The 21130-nt window shown below is 45.8% G+C and overlaps 1 protein-coding gene across 1 annotated transcript in view; it reads left to right on the top strand.

Moving 5' to 3' along the window:
* Positions 1-21130, top strand: part of MYO5B (myosin VB) — a 69660-nt gene that overhangs the window by 26646 nt on the left and 21884 nt on the right. Inside the window, exons 13-24 of the mRNA XM_068664868.1 lie at positions 356-478; positions 1625-1708; positions 2734-2883; positions 3143-3240; positions 5435-5521; positions 10675-10786; positions 11658-11869; positions 13605-13761; positions 14770-15009; positions 16654-16893; positions 19387-19471; positions 20406-20554. Of these exons, the coding sequence (XP_068520969.1) occupies positions 356-478; positions 1625-1708; positions 2734-2883; positions 3143-3240; positions 5435-5521; positions 10675-10786; positions 11658-11869; positions 13605-13761; positions 14770-15009; positions 16654-16893; positions 19387-19471; positions 20406-20554 (1737 nt within the window). The remainder of the gene's footprint in view (positions 1-355; positions 479-1624; positions 1709-2733; positions 2884-3142; positions 3241-5434; positions 5522-10674; positions 10787-11657; positions 11870-13604; positions 13762-14769; positions 15010-16653; positions 16894-19386; positions 19472-20405; positions 20555-21130) is intronic.

Genomic DNA, 21130 nt, shown 5'->3' with positions numbered 1-21130 from the left:
ATTTCTCACCGATGGAGTGGGCGGGAGCAGCTTGGCCCTGGGTCCCCTTCTGGCAGGTCTGGGCTTCAGAGAAGCATCAGGAAATATTCATCATCTGCCTCCAGTTGTCCTTCTTGCTTGCTGCTCCTATTTCCTTTGTAATTTGTCTTACAAAGGTCCATATAAAGATCTGATGGATGAGCAGAGCTTTTCCTGACTCTGCGCAATTGTTCTGCGTTTTATCAGCTTTGTCCTATCCAATTTTAAACGCTGCCTGACTCTTCTCTTCCGACAGCTTTTTCTAACATGAATAATTGGGATGAAGCCCCCCTGGAGCTTTTGGGTCAAAGATTTTGCTCTTTCCATCCCCGTTCAGGTTCCCAAAGGCACCGACCAGAACTGGGCGCAGAAGCTGTACGACCGGCACGGGGGCAGCCAACACTTCCAGAAGCCCCGCATGTCCAACATCTCCTTCATCGTCCTGCACTTCGCAGATAAGGTAACCGCTGGTGCTGGGTGCAGGATGCTTTTTTTTTGGTGAGAGGGATGCCCAGTTGCTTGAAACCTCGCTGCTGATCTGAATCAGCTTGGAGGACTTCAATCTCTGAGCTCTCTCACTGAGCATTTTTCTCCAGGAGAGGAAAATCCCCTTTTCTCAACGCTGCAGTGAAATGAGTTCCTGTTAGAGAAGCTTCGCTGCAATTATGTTGGCAGGGGGAGTTATTTTGAAGAGCAGGAGCTGGGAGCAGTGGGGAAAGGTGGTGGGGAGGAGTGCAAGAGGTGCCCATGTGGCAGGTGCCACCCTTTGGAGGAGAAGATGCTCCTTGCGCATCTCCAAATCCCAGGGGCTGAAGCTTTAGGGTCTCATCCATGGGCTATATTGAAAACCTGGCACGTCAAATCACTCCAAGAAGAATCCTGGAAGCTGGGAGTTATCCAAACACACCTGGGTCTGAAAGGGAAATGAAAGAGCAGCCTGGGGACGTGCCAGAGGAGCCACGCGACGTGCAGGTGCTGCAATCCCTTACAGGAGCTTCTCTGTCACCTGGGATGCGAGGGGCACTTTTCATGATGAAGGCTCCTATTTTCCTTCCCTTAGACACGTGATTTTGCACACACACACTTCAAAACCAATATTTCCTTGCAGGTGTCGCCTGTCAGCTTTGTGATAAGTTATTTCAGCTGACTTAAAATGCTTTTTTTTAAAGGAAACAAAAGTTTCCCTCTTTCTTCTCAAAACCCTTTGTGTTTCCCCAACCCTCTGCAAGCCGAAAACCAAGAGACCTACGGGAAACGCAGCCAGGAGATCTTTTTAGGTTCATTGATTGTCTTGCAAGGAGCCTTTTAAACGAAACATCCTGTTGAGGGACTGATAATCCTTGCATTTCTACCGCCGGCTTGAGTGGAAGCGCAGCTGCATCCAGAGCAATTTAATGATTTAATGCAGTCTGTGTTAGTGCAGAGGATTTTGTTGTCATTCAGGTCCATTTTCCTTAATAAAAAGCAACCTTCAGGTTCTGTCCGTTCCCCTGCCCTCGGGTTTTTCGGGTGGGCTGTGGGCAGAGCGCCTTGCAGCTGCGCTGTCGGGTTTTGGGTGGGCAGAGTGCGACCTCTGGGCTTTTTTTTTCCCTTTGTCCCGTGCCAGGTGGAGTACCAGTGCGAGGGATTTCTGGAAAAAAACAGGGACACGGTGTACGAGGAGCAGATCAACATCCTGAAAGCCAGCAAGGTAAGTGCAGCCCGTCGGGGCAGCGGTCTTGGCTGAAGCTGTTGGCGCTGCTGGATAAGAGAAATGGGAAATGGGAATGGGAAATTGAGAGTTGTCAGCGGCTTTCCCTGGCTCTCGGCGATGAATTCATACAAGGATGGCCAGACGTGCATTTTTCTCATCCATGGGGGCAGATGCAAGTCTCCTAAAGCTGAAACTGGGCTTTAACAACTGAAACTGGGCTTTAATGATGCCCAAATCAAAAGCTTTGATTTTTTTCCTCAGGAAGCTTACAGCTTTCCCAGGGTAAAAGCTGTGCATTATTAGGGCTTCCAAGAAACTCCAGGTAACCTGCGGGAATAATTAATGCTGTGTGATAAATCATTAAGCCAGTGCTGAGCTTGCTGTGGTGTCTGATGGGGGTTTGTCTGATTTTTTCCCCCCTCTGCATTCCTCTTTGCATTCCCACTACAGTGATGAGCAGGCAAAGGGGGGAGCGCAGTCACTTGCGCTTGTCAAGGACTTCAACACCTCCCTGCCAGCAAGCGCATCGCTGATGAGGAGCTCCCACCAAGGTGGAATCGCATCCCGCTAATTAGGAACGCAATTAGCGCGGTCAACAAGACGGCAGAGAGGACTTTTGATAAAGCAGCTAATTGGTTTTGCTGGCGCTGCTCAGCCAGAGCAGCTGAGAGCTGGTGTCCTTCGAATTAGGGAAAATGATGTGAATACTGATCGAAAGCATATGGGCGTGCTGTTAGGAGATATTTCAGTCCTCTGTAATTACGAGTGGGCACCAGCACTTTTGACTCTGCCCGTTGGGAAGGAAGGATCTGTCCCTTTTGCTTTGGATCGATGTCCTTTTCCCTAAGGATGATGCTCAGAGGAGGTATTTTGGATCTCGGAATACAAGAATTGCTTTCCCTTGATTGCTTTTCCTTCCCTTTCTGCTTTAAGATGGGTAAAACCCATCAAACAACGCATCTCAGGGGTTCGTTCAGCAAAGAGCAGTGCCCCGGGTGCTCAGTCCTTGTCTTGCCTTTCAGTACCAGATGGTAGCAGACTTGTTCCAAGACGAGAAGGATGCCGCGTCCGCCACCTCCGTGGGGAAGGGGACGTCCAAAATCAACGTCCGTTCGGCCAGGCCAGTGATCAAAGCTGCCAATAAGGAGCACAAGAAGACGGTGGGGCACCAGGTAACGTGAGCGGGCCGGTCGAGTGAGGAGACTTTCCTGTGACCCATATTGTAGGATGGGTCCATATTTTGTACGCTTTCTAGCAGTTTTTTGGAAGAGCAGACTTCAAACATCTTGATTAGAAGGAGCTGAGACACTGCTTAAAGGCACTGGACTTGTATCACAGTGCTCATAAATTAAGAATAGGGAGGTTCTGGTTTGAGAAAAAGCTTCTGCAGTGCCTTCATCCCTCCTAAAAGTGGGTGTTTTTTTTTTCCAGTTCCGCAACTCGCTGCACTTGCTCATGGAGACCCTGAATGCCACCACCCCGCACTACGTGCGCTGCATCAAGCCGAACGACGAGAAGCTCCCGTTCAAGTGAGTGGCCTTTCGGATGGGCAAACGTGCTCAGTTGTGTAGCAACAAGAATGTTTTGGGCTCTCTTTTCCTAAAGAGATCGCCCTTTGTAATTTGGTCCTGTAACTGGGAGGTCCAACAGTTTTTGTTGGGATCTCTCCTCTTGGATTTCATCAAGCATTGGGTGTTCTCCTGCCCCTGAAAAAGAGGCTAAAACAGATCCTAGGAATTCATTTTTACACTCTGTAGATACTGGGTATGCTGCAGCACATCCTCGCTTTGCAATCGTAGGGTCTTCGATGCAATTTCATCTTCAAATTGCTTTGATTTGAATAGTTATAGGAGCAAACACCGGGAAGCAGCAGGGAGAGAAATAAAAACGTGGGGGCGAGCGGTGTGCTTGCAAACTGGTTTGTAAAGTGAGCAAAAACGTCTCGGTGCTTCCAAAATAAACGTGGCCAAAGTAAAACCATGACTTGCATCAACTTCAGGCAGATTTCCAGGTGAGTGAATAGCTGAAGCAGAAAGCTTGATAGAGGCTCTGCAAGGAGAACTGGCTTAAACTTCCCAGGGGGTGTTTCAAAGACTCAATTTCCTTACTCAGCTGAACTTTCAGCCCATCCTTCTTCATTTTTTGGCCTTTAACTTCCCAATTCATTTTTTCACCTGATGCTCAAGATCACATCGTTAGTATCCCTTCGTAAATGCACAAGCTCCTGGTGGTCAAGGTGCAATAAATTGTCTGAACGAACGTAGTTGTGCTTCTAGCACCTTCAGCTTAGCAAGCACCAGGAGGATAATGCTGCTTGTGTCCGAGCAGTGTGTCAGGGTTGTCAAAACTCAGGATTTTGGGAACGAAGGGCAAGCCAAAATACAGACAGGAGCTGTTCAGGAGGAGCATGCAGGGGATTGTTTGCAGCCAGCATCATTGCAGAAATGTGTTGGAAATAGTGGAGGATGTTTTGGGTCATTCCTTCCCCATTTATGAGCCACAACACACTGGTGCAGGTATCTTATCCTTGGGGCTTTTCTTCAAGGCAGAGCTCTTCTCCTCACCCATCATGGATTGCTTTATTGACTCTTGCTTCTTGACTCCTCATTGCTCCTGCTGCCACCAGCTTGAGGAATTTGCATCCTTCGCACGACCGGAATAAAACCATTTGTTCATACGGAAAACTCACGCCTGGAAAAATCCAGCAGATACTGGGATGGCTGCGAAGGATTCTGCCTTTCATAGGCACTTGTGCTGAAAAATACACGGTGCCAGGAAGAATTAGAGAAATGAAGCATCAGCATTGCTGCACTGAGCTAGCATTGAAGCTATCTTGTAGCTCGCAGAGCACTTGATGTTATATGTTCATTATTCACTGCGAAAATGGAGACCTTCTTATCTTACTAAAGCACAACATTTTTCAGCTCATGGGAACATGTTTTTTTTTTTCCTAAAATGAGATAATTGAGCCTGGAGAAGAGAATGCATTTAACAGCAGCCAGGTTTGTGGTGGAAGGACAGGAGGCAGTGGCCACAAACTGAAACAAGAGGTTAAGATTGGAGGTTCAGAAAAAAAAAAAATCTTTCTTGTGCAACCTCTGTCCTTCGAAGTTTTCAGTCCTTGCCTGGATAAATCCAGAAGCAACCCCATTTCTGATCCTCACCCTCCTTCTGGAAACCCAGTGCAGCTCTGAGAGCCGAAATATCTTGAATTTTCAGGTGACCCCTACCAAAGCCCCTAGTCTAGAACATAAAGATCGCTCTTCTTGAAAAACTTAACGGTCTCCAAACCCATGGGACCTGTTACCTACTTGTTTTCATTTGGAATTGAATATATCAGATTTATTTTAGAGTTGAATTGGCTTTCTTTCTGGAAATGTCTCGTCCTTAGAGCTAAAGCTATCCACAGATGCATGGTTTTCTTCAGCCCCTACACCGAGGACGAGAGCAGAGCTTTCTTCCATAAATTGGAAACTAATTCATGTCCTCTAAAGAGTTAGTGTCAAGTTGATTGAAGTAATAGTAAGTTTTTTTTTTCTCGTAGCCTAATGCATCGATGGGTTGTAAAGGACTGAATTTCCTAATGTGCACCATGTGCTCAAAATTTGACGTATTGCAAAGTATTTTCTCTATTTTTTCTGTATTTCAACATTTATGTTTTTGTGATTGATGGCGTGGGTTGCCTTCTCACCGTGCTCATCTCCGTCCTTCGTATCGTTGCAGGTTTGACCCAAAGAGAGCAGTGCAGCAGCTGAGGGCTTGTGGCGTGCTGGAGACCATCCGCATCAGCGCCGCTGGCTTCCCCTCCAGGTACCGTGCTGGGATTTCGACATGGTGCTGGGTTGTTGGAGCGCTTTGCTCAGCGAGTTTACCCAGGGAAAGGGGGCAGAAAACGTCTGCAGGAATATTTATATTTTTCTCTGGCTTCAGATATCTGCTACAGTAGTCATTTCATCCAAAAAAAAAAAAAGAAGTGAAAAAATAAAATTGATTAATCTTGCAGAGAAGGAAAATAAGGGTTGACAATTCTTATTGCAGGGTTTCACACAGCACGTCCAAAGTATATTGGGCTCGAAAGCCTTGAGTCTTCAAAAATAAAGGTTACGGGAAGTGTGGCTCTTGCTGGTTGTGATGTGAAATTCGAGAGAGGTTTTTAGGGCCTAATAAATCAGAAAAACATAAACTGTAAATAATGCCTGAAAGCGGCAAGGGCGGATAATTCTAAAAATGCATCAGTAGCACTTTAGTGCCGAGCAGCTTTGTGTTAATGTCAGCAGAGCCATCAGCCCTTTTGTGTGGAATAAAAGGGTTATAAATACGCCTGGCAAGGAGCTGAGCGTGATGGTGAGTGCCACCAGAAATTCCTCCCCCCACAAGATTAGGGAAGGAACACGATGATTGCCTCCCATCTCCCGCAGTGTCACAGCAGTGGGGATCGTCTCTTGAGCCCTGAAACCCTCAAGGTGTTTGTGGAAGTTGCTGTTATTTTATATGATCCTAAATAATGTGATCTCTGAGCTCCTGTTTCTTTTTTTAATTTATTTATTCCCTCCTTCGTTAAAGTAGCTGTGGGGCCAAATCTGGCTGGCTGTCCTCTTGCGGTGAAAGTCCTAAGACTGCTGTGGCTTATTTTAGAAGAGGCCACGAGTTTTATGTCTTTAGGTTTAATTTTCCCAACGACTGATAGCATTTCTCCATCTCTGCCACGAAACTCCGGGTAGCTCAGACCCTATAGCGCTAAAATCGACGTGTGGTTAGTAACTGGAAAGGGGGAAAGGAGAAAACAGCAGCACTTGGAGACCAGCCAAGGTCTATTTATGACAAATACTTGACCAGCGTGAAGAAAAATTCAAAAGGGACCTCCAGTGCGAGATGTTTGTGTGCTTTTGGGTCTGCTTGTATGATTTTGGCTATGGGGTCTTTTTTTTTTCCCAGGACATTACGAGTACAAAACTCTTCCATCACTGCAACTTGTCAGCTGTTGTTCTTTCTCCAGGGGGAAAAAAAAAAGGTGTAAATAGCTATTTCAGCTTTTTGGAGTGACCTTCTCAAGATCAGTGTTTGGGATGCCTCAAGGAAAGATTTTTCTTTGTTTCCCTGTTTCCGCAACATAATCGTACACGGAAACTGCTCTACGCTACATAAAACGTTGACTTTGGGCTCTGGTAATTGCTTGCTCATCAAATTCTGGCCTTGAAAAGCCCAAACAAGGAATTTATACGTTGAAAAGTTCATCTGTGAAGGCTGTACATTTAGATCCCTTAAAATAATCCTGCAAAACTTGAAACCGTTGTGAGATTTTCTTTCACTCAAGTGTCTGTAATTCACTTTCAGAGCATGAGATGTTTTTTTAAAAGAAGTTTTATTGGAGAAATGGGAGCAAACGTCAATTTTTTGTCTTGGGGTATTTACATCCAAGTGACGGGTGACTTCTGAGATCGATGGGGCTTTGGGTTGGAGATCTCTGGACAAAGCCACCTCCTGCAATTACTTCCCACTTCTCCACCACTGTTATTTACGGGGTGAAGAGCTCAATATCACTGGAACAGGCTGCCCAGGGAGGTGGTGGAGTCACCATCCCTGGAAGTCTTTAAAAGACGTTTAGATGTAGAGCTTAGGGATATGGTTTAGTGGGGACTGTTAGTGTTAGGTCAGAGGTTGGACTCGATGATCTTGAGGTCTCTTCCAACCTAGACAATTCTGTGATTCTGTGATATTTTGAGGCTTCAGTCATCTTTTACCCGGTTCCTTTGATGAAAAACAAACCCAACAATATTTTAATACAGTTTTGAGCCTTCCTCAACCCGCACGAGATGTGACAAAGCTCCTCTGAAAGGCGAAGCCTCGTGCTCTCCACTTTGGGCACGCCTGGCTTTCTTTTCTCATTTCCACGGTGCGCTGCGTTCGGCAGCTACCGCGAGTAAATTGAAAATGTATTATTTGGCTCGAAATGTTACGCAGCAGTTAAGAAACGCATTTGTTAGCACGCAGAGATAGGACACTGATGAATGGACTGTCTTGGATGTGTAGATAGTCCATCTGTCATCATCTTTTAGGGGCAAAGCATGGAAGATGTCTCTAGTCTAAGCCATTTGTCTTCTTTTTGTAGAAAAACTAGCTACGTAAAGATCAGTCCATCGAAAATGAATTGGTGCAGGTCTCCATGAAGAGCAAAACACTCCTTTAAACGTGTTTTTCGCTTGCTTATTAGCAGAACTCTCAATCTTCCTGCTGGTTTCTGGTCAGTGCTCCAAGAAAAAGAGTTGCTTTGAATAACACTGAATCATCGCAGCCTCTCGGAGACGCCGGTATCGTACTCGTTAGGTAGGATCTTGATTGCTCAAGGATTCCTGGCGCTTGGCCGCTTCCTTTGGTGGCTGGAGCTGCCTGTCAGATGCTGCATCTTTGTGAGAGCTCGGTAGGAAATCACAGCTGCTAAACTCTGCAAACATTAAACAGCCATAATTGGAATGTTTCACGGGCGTCCTTGTACCCAAAATCATTTTTATTTTTTTTACAATGTGCCTTTAGCCACTTTACAGTCTTTTCAGGGAAACAAATCCTATAAATGACTTTGGCCACCAGCAGTTCTGTTTGCACACTCCCCCCAGTCCCAACAAAGGTAATATCTATAGTGTTTTTCTTCCTCGTTCTGCTCTTTGAATACCTTCCAGATCATTTCAAGCAATGCCAGCCTGCATGCTTTAGAGCTAATTGAAAGGCAAATCTATTCCGCTGCAGTAAACAAGGCAAGAGAAATTTTGTCCCTGCATCGGTTTCCAAAATACTTTTGAGTCCAGTCTTGCCTCAAATATTCCACCCCTGTGCCCCCAAACACTCTTCAGTTCCTACAGAAATTGAGATATCGGCCACCTCCTGTGCTGCTTCCCCTATTGACCCCTTCAACTCCTCTGCTCCCATTCGCTCTGCACCCCCTTGAAATTCACCATAAAGCCTCCAAGTCTCATTCTTCAACCCAATGGATACAGGATTTAATTTGTGGCTTGCATTATGCTTTATTTCATCTGTTTAATTCCAAGACATTGCTGGGTTTGTTGACCAAGGCTCCAACTCCTGGCTAAACCAAACATCCTCTTTGCTGCTCGAGACCCAAAGAGGTTTTTTTTTGCAGGTTTAAGCTATTTTCCTGTGTCCTTCCATTCATTTTAATGCCTCTTCCTTTAGTGAACTGTGCTAACTTCAAAGCCAAATTCTGATATTTGAGGCTGGTTGTGCTTAATCTTAGCTCCAAGATCATCTCCTTGGGAAGATTTGCGTAGTGTCTGTTCAGTCCTTTGTGTTTCCTTCTCTCAGTTTCTCAGTTATGCAGGCACAAAATTCCTCCTGGGTCCAGCTCTTCACCCTCACCTCCTGTAACTTCATAGTTTTAAGGAATTGTATTTATTTAGTGCCTTAGTGGTGTCCAGCTCCTAGCAGTGGGCAGTGCTAGGTGTGGGGCAGCACCCTGGAAACCCAAACCTGACAATAAATTGAGCTGAGATAGGTTCCTATAATCTCCCTGAACTGTTCTACTGTGGGGTAGCAGGGCACATCGTTTGTCTTGTGCTGGTAAGGACTTTGTGTTTTTTTTTTCCTTTTTTTTTCCTGATGGAGTTGTGTATCACGGATATACCATGTATGATGAGGTTCATTGTGAACCTTTAAAAAAGAGGAGGGAAAAAACAATCAACGTGTAAAAATACGTGCAGAAGACCATGGAGAAAGTCCACATCACCCAAAGCAGCAAGTTTCAATACTTCTGCACAAGAGAAACCTCTCGTAACATTGGGGGATCGTGTTCGTTTTCCTTGAAGCACGTAGTTGTAAGGTGATTTTATGCTGCTTTGAAGCAGAAATGGTTTAATCAGCCATGTTGCATGGAACCTAAGTGCTTTCATCGTTTCTTTCTGCGGGGAGAGCCCGAAACGGTGCCTGTGAACCTCTGCAGCTTTCCTCTGCTCATTAACCGGGACTGCAGATACCGTGGTGCAGCTCCTGATGGACCACCTGAGCCCGGCACAAGGGCTTTTCCCTTGCTATTCTGGAGACGATAATTAAAATGATGTGGAACTCAGGACTGTCATCTCCTGTTAAATCAGCCGGGATGGCAGGAGCAGCCTCGCTGCAGCAAGAGAGAAGCAGTGTTACACCACGACGTGTGGCAGCAAACCTCTGGGACGTGTGGCTGGGGTGAGGATGCTACCAGGCAATCTTAAAAAGTGAGTTACGGGGCCGACGTGACAGATGGAAAGATGGAAAATCACTTTTGACCACCACGTGAAGCGAGAGTGAGCAGCTCTGAAGACAGATCCTCTCTACGGTGATTTATGAACTGGCTTTAAGGAATCTCTGCAGGTGTCTGAGTTTGGGTTATGGGTCTCTGGCTAGTGAAAACCCAATACTTGCCCTCATTTTGGGGGCTGGCCCTTGCAGAATAGGGTGAAACCTGCAAATCTGGCTATGCCAGAGCTACCCAGAGCACTCTGAGCTTGGGAAATCCGCGTTTTTCTGACGCTCATCACAACTCCCCTCTTACTCCTGTCTCTTACCTTGTGCTTTAGGTACGATGCGAAGGACTCTAGTTTTTTGCTGCTGCCATGTTCTTTGCAAATGTCTTTTTTTTGTTGTTGTTTTTTTTTTTTTTTTCAGTGTGTCTGTGCAGGAAATTCATTGTTTTTATCAGTCTGGTTTTCCTTCCCTGCTGAATTTTCTGGACAGATGTGAAACTACTGGCTATGTGTTTTGAAATACGTGCTGTATTCCCCCCTCTCTCAATCCCTAGAATATTTTATTTTGGTGGACAAAAAAAAAATAGAATTAGGTGGAATAACCCCCAAATAAATGCATAGCCAGGGCTGCTGGGCTGAGGAGGAGATGTTTCTGTGTATTCTTCTCATTTTGGTGATGCTGTTTGCAGCCATGAGGGTGCAAACAGACTAATCCTGCCTATCTCTTGCTTTCAGGTGGACCTATCACGACTTTTTCAATAGGTACCGTGTTCTAATGAAGAAGAGAGACCTCTCAAAGAATGACAAGAAGCAGATCTGTCAGACCCTGCTGGAAGACCTCATTAAGGTGAGCTGGGACCGAGTCTTTAGCAGCAATTTTTACAGCACAGAAGCTCGTGGTTTTGGTATTTCTGGGCTAGAGAGTCCAGAGTTCACCTGCCATGACTGTAGGTGAACCACTGGCCATCTCCAGAAATCTCATCCCCCAACCTCTCCTCCTGTATGTGGCTCGCCACACAATAACTTCTTTATCTTGATGTATGGGAGACTCCTGATAGCCACTTATATGTTGAAAAAAATAATAATTATCAATTGGAACCTTTCCACTTTACATATTTAATCAAAAAAGTTTCCGTCACGTCTCGCCAACATGTTACTACTCAGACTCACGTGCATTATTTTAAATTGCAAACATGCAGACTGTTGAGCCCAAAATGCACGCAGAACCTTTGGCAGGTTTTAATTTTTCACCCCTGCTTTCCTCATAGGATTTTGAGGAATTTACTCGCTTGGGTTCCTCTTTCTGCAGAGGTTGTTTGCCTTATACACCGGGCGTTTGGCTTCTCAGCTGCGGAGTCATTTGCAGCATGTGCAGAATTTTGCAGATTTAAGCCCTAAATTTTTTCTGTAAAACAAACCTTTTCTTGAAGTCTCCTGCACTTGCCTTGCTGTGTAAATAAACGCATTCAAAATTTGTGGAAGTTGAGATTGAATCCTAGTGCTTCATTCCTCAGTGGGTTTTTTAGAAGCTGAAGTCGTTTGGAGTCTAATATTATGTTTGTTACCCAGCTGAGAAGAGACGTTAGCTGATAAATTTGACTCCAAAATTTTGTAACCTGTATCTAATGAGCAAGATAGACTTAAAAAAAAAAAAAAAAAGAAGAAAAAGAATCATGTTTGCCTTAATTAAATTTAGTTTCCTTTATGCTTTTGAAAAGGATCCAGACAAGTTCCAGTTTGGACGTACCAAGATCTTTTTCCGTGCAGGCCAGGTGGCATATCTGGAGAAACTGCGAGCGGATAAGTTCCGAGCTGCCACCATCATGATTCAGAAGACGGTGAGGGGCTGGCTGCAGAGGATCAAGTACCAAAGGCTGAGACGGGCTGCAATAGCGATCCAGCGCTACGCACGTGGGCATCTAGCACGGAGGTGAGTCCTAGGAAGCCCTCCAGGGACCTTCCCTGGTAAAAGAGAGGTCGTTTGAAAACATTTCTGGGCACTCGTGTGTCCTAGCCTCCCTCATCAACCTTATTTTAGAGGCCAGTGATCAAAATTGCCAGCCTCCAACTGTATTAATTTAATTTCTGGGTGCTGGGCCAGGGTAATAACGGAGGCAGCTAGGTTATAATTGGATGACTAAAGCACTCTGAGATATTTAGGTGGGAGTGTTTCACAGAACTAATATTTTTTTTTTTCTGGAACTACCACTGGCAAATGGCATTTGGACTGGGTAGCGAGCACTTTGCTAATTGGTATGCGCTCATCTTCTGCAGGGCCCAGGCTTGTGCCTCCTTGGTACCCAAGGGGAGTTCTCGGAATTGATTTACTGTATTCTTCGTAATGAGAAAAATCACTCCAAATCACTGGCAACGGGGCTATTTACAGTAGGGAATGAGAGAGCTGGAAGTTTAACTCTCTGCGTGCAGGAATTTCAGGCGTCCTAGTGCTGGGTTTCCGTAAATAATGCTGTGTTGGAGAGCATTGCTGATAGCAAACGTGGGGTGGGTGTGAGGAGGCAATAAAGCACTTTTTTAGCATCCCAACACATGGGTCACTGGGCATCTGTGCCCCTCGTTCGCATCAAGCACTGCTCTTCTCCCACATCCAGAGCAGCACTTTTCAGATAGGAACAGGGAGATTGGATTCAGGGAATGGGTTGGGTTAGAAGAGACCTTAAAGATTTCCTATAAGTCACTCTGTATTTTGGAAGAACATCAAAGATGCTGTTTAAATTTGCTCTATTATTTGTGCTTGTGAAAGGGACTGGAGAATCTGGGGATGAGAAGGTCTCAAATGAGCAACGCTGGGCAGTTTGGTGACCTTTATTTAGAGCTGAGCAGAGATGTTTCTAGTCCCTAAAAGTCCACGTGCTTCTCGAGGCTCGTGGACCTCTTGGTTAAAGAGCTCTTAACTTTGAAGTTAAAGCAATTGAGCCCCGAGCAGTAAGAGGAAGGTTGACAAAAAGGGGAGCCACAAAAAGTGGCTCAAATGCCTATAAAATCCTTCATGCTGAGAGCAATAAATGAATCATAAATTCGGCAAAACAAGCTAATTATCGGATTAAATGGAGGCTTTATGGGCGTTTATTAACCTGTGTAACAGCAAATTGAACACGAATTCAGTCGGAGAAGGGGAGCAGCGTGTCGCCGAGCTGACCACATCCCTCGTTATTCACTCTGTATGAATTGCTTGGGGTTCTGCTCTTGAATGCTGCCAAACCAGTGCACACCGGTTTAAATGTCAGATCAATTTGCTGCACTTTTCCTGGAGCTGGTAGATACCCGGCGTGTTTTATAGCTCTGGAAGTGGCGGAGCCAACCTGGGCATTGATCGGCTCGAGGATTTCACGCAGAGAGTTCAAACTCAGGGAAAAGCTGCAAAATGTTTGTTTTTAACGCTGTTGAGGAATAATGAGGTGTGTGATTTCTGGGTCTGGTGCACTCAGGAGCCATGAACGTTGCCTGATTGCATACAAGTTCCCATTACCCTAACGAAGACATGCTCTCAGCTTCTCTTTTCTTAGCCTTGCTGCTGAGGTGGTCTCTCCTGAACACTACCAAGCTACTTTGGGACAAAAGGTTTTCCTCACCATAAGGTTTAATACTCGTTGTGATAATATAGGGTGTTTATTTTTGATTGCTAACCTTTTCCCCGTGCTTTGCAGGCTTGCAGAGCACCTGAGGAGGACGAGAGCTGCCATCACCTTGCAGAAGCAGTACCGAATGCTGCGCATCCGCCGAGCTTTCCAGAGGGTCCGCAAGGCGACCATCACCATCCAGGCTTTTGCTCGGGGCATGTTTGTCAGGAGGATTTATCGCCAGGTAGGGCTCCCCAGACCGTCTTTGCGTTAGAAACGAGTAGGAAAATCCTTTATATTTGCCTCCACGGCGCTGCACGGCGATTCATTTGCGGCGGACGTTTTGATGTTTTAATAAGGCGACCGCCCCAGGTGTTTCTGGAGCGCACACGTTGATGGCGTTGCCATTTAAAGCAGGGAAAGCAAAAAATGATTTTGGCAGCGGCACCTCTGAGAAGAAGCTAAATGAAGTTGGTCACACAAATGCCAGAAGGCGTTGTGGAAATCTGGAAATGTCATTCAATCCAAGCTGTGCTCGGCAAAAACTTCCCTGCCATTTCCAGTACGACAGGAAGACTGGTGGGGTCTGTCATCGAAGGTGACAAGTCGTTTATTGATAGGAATCCCTCTTTAATTGTTTCTCTCCATTAGCTTCCTGCGTTTAGCCAGGAGCTGGAAGCAGAGCAGTAGAGGTTTAACGACAGCCGGTGTTACGGTGACAGCCCATCTCTCTACAGAAACTGAGAACAGCTTTGGGAAATCCTCTGCCCACTTTCCAGACCCAGCTTTATGCTGATTGTCACCAAGTCTTGTTATGCCTGAGCGGGGGGTCACGGGGATGCTTGAAATCAGAGGCAAGATGAGCCAGGAGGGGAGAGCCTGGTCCTGGAGGTGATGGGGTTACACAGATATCCCCTAGTCACCCACCAGGATCCTATTTACCCTCTTGTTTATGATTATTTATGATTGTTTCAAGGCCAAGAGGGTCTTGACTCGTTCAAGCAGGGTGGCTCCTAAGACTCAGTGTCACAGAAATTGAAGTATCCCCACCTGGGTATAAAATAAAATGCAAAATAAAAGCTGCTGTCTCCAGCCACCACCTTTAGCACCTACCGGGATGCTCCTACTTTGAGGACAAATGCTTTTGAAGGAATTTGGGAAGTGCTGGGTGCCGCGTCACAGCCAAACAAGGACCGCTGCCACCTTGCGGGTGCCTCTTCTCCCCTGATTCCTTCTTGCTTGTGTTTTAAAGGTCCTCGCCGAGCACAAAGCCACCATCCTCCAGAAATACGCCCGCGGCTGGCTGGCCCGCACCCGTTTCCGACGGATCCGAGGTGCCACCATCGTCCTGCAGTGTTATTACCGGCGCAGGAAGGCCAGGCAGCAGCTGAAGGCGCTGAAGATCGAGGCCCGCTCGGCGCAGCACCTGAAGAAGCTCAACATTGGCATGGAGAACAAAGTGGTCCAGCTTCAGAGGAAGATCGACGAGCAGGTAGGTCCCGAGCCGCGTTGGGGCTGGCGTGGGCCTGCTTCCACTTCGTGCCTCTCTGTTTTTCCATTTCTGGGAAGGATTTTGTCTTCCCAAGAGGCCTGGGGAGGCCAACGTGGTGGTAGCGGCCTTCTCCTGGCCAGATATTTGTAAGGGAAGGGTGCCACCGTGCATGCCACTTGGATCTTGGGTCTCCACCTTGTGTCTGAAGAGCACAAATTGTGCGATAATAGTTGTGTGAGCTGCCCAGAAGGAAGATAAAATCGGGAAACTTGGAAAACCGTCGCTCGAAAAGCCAAACCAGCAGCTTGGAAACGCGTCGGACAATTAGGAGGTGTCAGGAACCCACGCCCATCACGCTCAGTTTCCTTGCAGCCTTAAATCTCTCCCATCCCCGTACGACAGTTGAGGTCCTGCGATGATGAAGATGAAAAATGACCGTGCGTTGGCTCGGATACTGCAGAGTCAAGCCACTTGGGGGATTCTGGCTGCTTTCCTTGCTTGTATTAATTGGCCACAGCGTGTGCGCCGCAGTAGTCTGACATTCAAACTGCAGTGTTTAATTTTAAAATGCCTGCTTGCTTGCTTGAGCTTTGCAGAACTGTAGCTAAGAAGAGGGAAAACTTGGGCAGAGGGTTTTCTATACAGGTTTTGTCGTAGCATATTTTCCCTGAAGTTCCCCCTATTTCAGTCTTTGCTGATCTATAAACACGACCTTTTCAAAGAGCCATTAGCTTTTAAGAAAATACGTCGCAGGTAACCCGCAGAGCTGCAGTTGTACCTTTATCTGAATAGAAAACATTTCTATTTCTGCCTCTTTAGCTCACGCCTGGGTAGAGATACGCTGTGCTCAGTGCGCCCCCAAAGAAGAGAAGATCATTCTTCGCAAACATTAAAACCTATTATCATACATCAGCCGCTGCTCACACGCTGGGCCTCTTTAATTCAGCTTCTAAATCATGTGAGGGACCGTTGCACACACGAGGAAGGATTAAATCTGTTTTCCTAGAGAATATCCCAGCGAGAGGGGGTACATTGGGGTGTTTTCCAGGGGCTTTTGCTCCATCCCCTTTGCTTAGGGGGAGGGATGATCAGGAGAAGAAGACCCTATGTAGACCTGGAAGAGAAAACTCTCTACTTTCATGTTTGCTTTTCTTAACCAGGCTGCACAGTTCGTGGAAAACTCTATTGTTCTGGGACTAATGGGGGCCTTTGGCTCTGTTGCAGAGTGCTTTTTGCACTTGAGTTTGTGTTCTTGCTTTTTTGAACCCCATGAACACCTTGAAAGAGGACGAAGTGGTGGCTCAAGATCTGCCTTTGCTGCTTTACTCCTTGGCCTGACCAGTTAAAAAAATGTATGTCAGGAATTCTCTAGTCTATTGAGTTTTATTATTTTGTTTTTTGAAGGAAAAGGGGGAAAATAAAGTCACAAATGGGCAATTTTCAACTGTTTTGCCTTCTGACTTCTTCACCTCCGCTCTTCCTAAGCCTCCACGTGGCACGAGCCTTCCATACAATGGCATGAACCCGGTCCTTTACAACTACTAAAACCTTTCAAAAACAAAAGTTTAAAAGCCTGGTTATATTTTTTTTGGCTGGATCTTGCTTACGGTATTGCTTTCTTCTTTTTTGGGGTGCCGGCCGCAGAACAAGGAATACAAACTTCTGAACGAGCAGCTCTCTACCCTCACGTCTGCCCACTCCTCTGAGGTGGAGAAGCTGAAGAAGGAGCTGGAGCAGTACCAGCAGAGCCAGCAGGGTGATGGCAACCAGCTCGTCAGCCTGCGGGAGGAGATGGAGCACCTCCGGCTGGAGCTGGAAAAAGCCCACGGCGAGAGGAAGGTGGTGGAAGACAGCTACGTGAAGGAGAAAGACCTGCTCAGAAAGGTGCGTGTGTTTGTCGTGTCCTATCTCATGTGGGTCTCTTGCAGGTGAAAGCTTTGCAAATCCGAAGGAGGAGAGCCTTAATTTTCTATCCTTCAAATAGGAGAGAAATCCTTCAACTAGGTGAAAGAGAATCCAATGTGGAGAGTTTGCTTTTTTTTCAAGCAAAAAGCCCAAATGCACATTTTACCCTGAATTACTTCACCGGCCAGGCTCATTCTGAAAAACCTTCACACCCATGCTTGTCGCCTGAGGTGTGGCTTTAATTTCCTCCTTCAAATAGTTGTGAATGATCCTTCTGCAATTGTAATTCCAGAACAAATGTTTTTCTCATGACAACCCGAAGGTGAGTCGCTTTGAGGTAGGGGAAGAAGATCTGGGATTAGGGATCACCTCCCTCTGAGGGCACTTTTTGCACGTGTGCTTGTGCGTTGCCCCCACGTTGGAGGATGTGGACTCGGTGATTTTCTCCTCTCCGACCCCAAGCAAAAGGATCCTTTTTGTCCCGGGGCTCAGTTTGTTAACTCAGGCTTTTAGAGCCTTGTTGTGGTTTAACCCGGCCGGCAGCTAAACACCACACAGCCATTCGCTCACCCTCCCTCTCTGGGATGGGGGAGAGAAATGGGAAAGTGAAGCCGGTGAGTTGAGATAGAGACAGTTTAATAAGACAGGAAAATAATAATAACAACAATAACAATAATGATGACAATAGTCCCCTCCCAGCTCCTGCTGCACCCCCAGCCTGCCCGCTGGCAGGACAGAGCAAGAAGCTGAAACGTCCTTGGCTTGGTGTAAGCACTGCTCTGCAACAATTAAAACATCGGGGTGTTATCAGCACTCTTCTCATCCTAAGCCAAAAAACAGCACCCTACCAGCTACTAGGAGGAAAATTAACTCTGTCCTAGCTGAAACCAGGAGAAGCCTGAAAGGATGTTTTATTTTGAAGGTGATGCTCTGAGGAAAACCAGCTTCTCTCTGTTCTCGATTGCAAATCCCCCTCCCAGCACTCAGAAGAAAGGTTGTTTTAACAACTGAAGAAACGCTTTCAAAAAGCAGAGAAACAAAGCAAAAGCTTTCCCTTCTTGCAGCAGCGCCTATGACTGAGTAAATACTGTGTAGTTTACCACGTCGATAAATGGTTTAATTATAAACCACGGCGGTTGTTTCCATTTCTAACGAGGAGTGCAGGCTCCCAGCTTTGACGTGAGCTTCCAATTGCTCCCTTCAGTTCCTTATCAGTGGGAAGACCTGAGAAAAAGCCAGGGAAATGTTGTGGTTATTGCTTTGCTCTAAGAAATGCATTTCATGCCAGCAGTGCCCTGGAAATGGCTGGCAGCAGGAGATGGGGCGAGCAGGTTTGTGGTCCTGTGCTGGAATAGTTTCAAAAGTGATGCTCAGAGGCTGGATCTCACAGCTGGAGGTCCAGACCCTGGAGGAGAGATGGTTAAAAACCTGCTCAGGAATTTTATCACCTTCAGTGATTGGTTTCCCATAGAAAGATGGGCAGGAGGTGCAGAAGGCACCGGTGGCGCAGCAGGGCTCTGGGGCAAAGCTGTAAAAAGGGTCCAATTTTTTGTCCAGTTTTGTCTTCCAACCATCATAACTTTGTCTTCTGGGTAAGAGAGTTCATTATCAGCACGTCCTAGAGAACACTTGTAGAATAATATTCCTTATTCCATTAAGGAATATCCCATTATTCCTTATAATATCCCATTATTCCTTATCTTTTCCCTGTTGGGATAAATGAGGCGAGTTCTTCTCTGTGCTATTGCAGCATAGGTTATGGTTCCTCTCATTTTTTTTTTTTTAATTTCTTTTAAGAATCCTTCTGAACTTGAAGACATCAAAGCTGATCTAACATCTGCTAGGGCATTTATTCGAAGTGATACAAGAATGAGGGGATATAGCGAAGTTGTTGGTGCAAAAATCACGATTCAAATCATGGCTCAGTTCACACCATTTAAAAAAAAAAAAAAAAAAAAAACAACAACAAAAAAACAAACAAACAAACAAAAAAAAAACCAGCAGGATTTTTCCATACCTTAAAATGTCTCTTCTTCACTTTCTCATTGTATTTTCAGCCTCCAGCTCTCCTACTGTACAGAGAGATGGGTGAAATCGTAGTCACAGAGCAAATGAATGGATCAGAGAGCAAGGGGCAGTGGGATGACACTAGTGAATGGATCAAAATTCATGAGGACGAACAAAATTACAGCACAGGAGACAGTCAGCTTCAGCCCAGTGTTGCTGTTAGGTGACAAGTGGCATCGTTTCCCTTCATTTTAAATAAAGAAGTAGTAGAAAAAAGGTAAAAAACAATACAAACAAACTGTTTAGCAGGATTCAGTTCTAGTTTTCGTTACTTTTTGCTAGGCAATTGGTGGTGTTAATAGTTGATATACAAAGCACGCACCATGCCTCGCTGACCTGGAGCTTCTGCAGGGGTGTAAAGTGACTTGAATATGTGTGAGCAATAATTTTTGCCTTGTTCCGCAGCGTATCTCCGACCTGGAAGAAGAAAACGCCCTCCTGAAGCAGGAGAAAGAGGAGCTTAACAGCAGAATCCTCTGCCAGTCGGAAGGTAAGCAGAAAGGTTTATGGCTTGGTGGTTCCTGTTTGTGTTTCTCTGGATGTGGAAGGCACCTTTTAGAGTTAGGCAGTGGCTGGCTGAAGCTTTCCAGTGCTTTTTTGACAAGTGTGGGCACAGCTGAACCTCATTACCCCCAATACCTGGGGTTTCGATCGGGTGCATGAAATGAAGGGCTCCCAGGGAGAAGCCTGACCTTTCTGCTTCATGGAGGCTGGGTATTTTGAAATGGATAACGAACATTGAAAGTGATTAGGGACCTCAACTTGATCCCAGCAGAGCAGGAAAGGGATCGTTGATGCTTCTGGCTTAGATTTAGCTTTGGGTTCCTAAAAACAGTGCCATCTGTTAGGTGCTGGTGGCTCTCTCCTTACTGGTTCCCATGGACTTACACTTGCCTGGTTTCTCAAAAAGGGGAAAGGAGCAGATTTTCTTCCAAAGGGGAGTTTTTAAAGAAATAAATTAATTTTAATATAAAACACTCTTAAGCCTGCAGCCTTACCGCGGTAAGTGGTTGATGATTATATGATAAAATAAAAAATGCTGCTGCTGATTTCTTCCTATGTCCAGTCTGGTGGTGGGAAGAAGCAGGCAGAGAAGTCTTTAAATGCAGTTACCATCAAAGACAATTCTTAAACATCAATATATTTCTGTTCTGTGCCAGCCTGTTTGCAAGTGGGTTTATGGCCAGCCTGTGGGAGCTGGAGCTGGCACGGCTGAGCCTTGCAGAAGAGCCAGAGCTGTTCCAAATAGCAAGGAGTAGGATCTAAATGATAAGCCTTTAACTACTAACAAATGCTCATATGTATTTTAAAGGTTCTTGGCAGAGAGAGATTTGCTAATTAGTCGATGTTATTGCACGTGTTTACAAGAAGTTCCTTTCAGAGATGAAGAGCACGATTCACTGTTGGTGTTTCTTGTTTTGAAGATGAATTTGCACGAAGCACAGCTGAGGAAAACATCCAGATGAAGAAAGAGCTGGAGGAGGAGAGGTCTCGGTACCAGAACCTGATAAAAGAGTATTCGAGGCTGGAGCAGAGATATGACAACTTGAGGGATGAAATGACCATTATAAAGGTAACGAAGCTGAAATTATTCTCTTTTGTCCTGGCCATCGTGTTGGTGCTTGGATAACGTGGCTTACTCATCCCCAAAACACGTGGCAGATCTGATATTGTTGTGTGGTTTGGGCTTGAGGTTTCTAGGACCAAATGTTCATGCTGAAGCCAAACCATGCGTGTGTCTTGCAAAAGGATGCTGACATTTTCCACTTTCTGTTAACAATTTGGAGAAAGCAGTGAATCACAGCAGAAGCTGGCACCTGCATCTTGTTTTCCGTTTGGTTTCAGTGATGTTCACGTGCCAAGTGGGTGTTGAATTTGGAAAAAAACAAAAGCAAGGCATGAGAATTTCAAAGGGCAGAGTTCTTAGATTCAGCTTTGCTGAAGTTTTAGGAGAACTGCTGAAAAAGAGCTGATGGTTAGAGTGCTGCTGGGTTCGGTGGAAGGCTGAGCGTGTAAAGGGAGCCCCGTGGGGTTGTGTGAACAGAATAATCTTGAGCTCAGCTTTGCATGTTCTCACTTAACAGGCATCTGGTGTCATGAGCAGCCTGTAATTCATGCAGGATTTTTAAAGCGAGCTTCTGGATCCCTT

The sequence above is a fragment of the Anas acuta genome, chromosome W, assembly GCF_963932015.1.
Source record: "Anas acuta chromosome W, bAnaAcu1.1, whole genome shotgun sequence".
In the NCBI taxonomy this organism is placed as follows: Eukaryota; Metazoa; Chordata; class Aves; order Anseriformes; family Anatidae; genus Anas; species Anas acuta.
The sequence above is the reverse complement of the archived record's forward strand: the minus strand, read 5'-3'. Positions and strand labels throughout refer to the sequence as shown.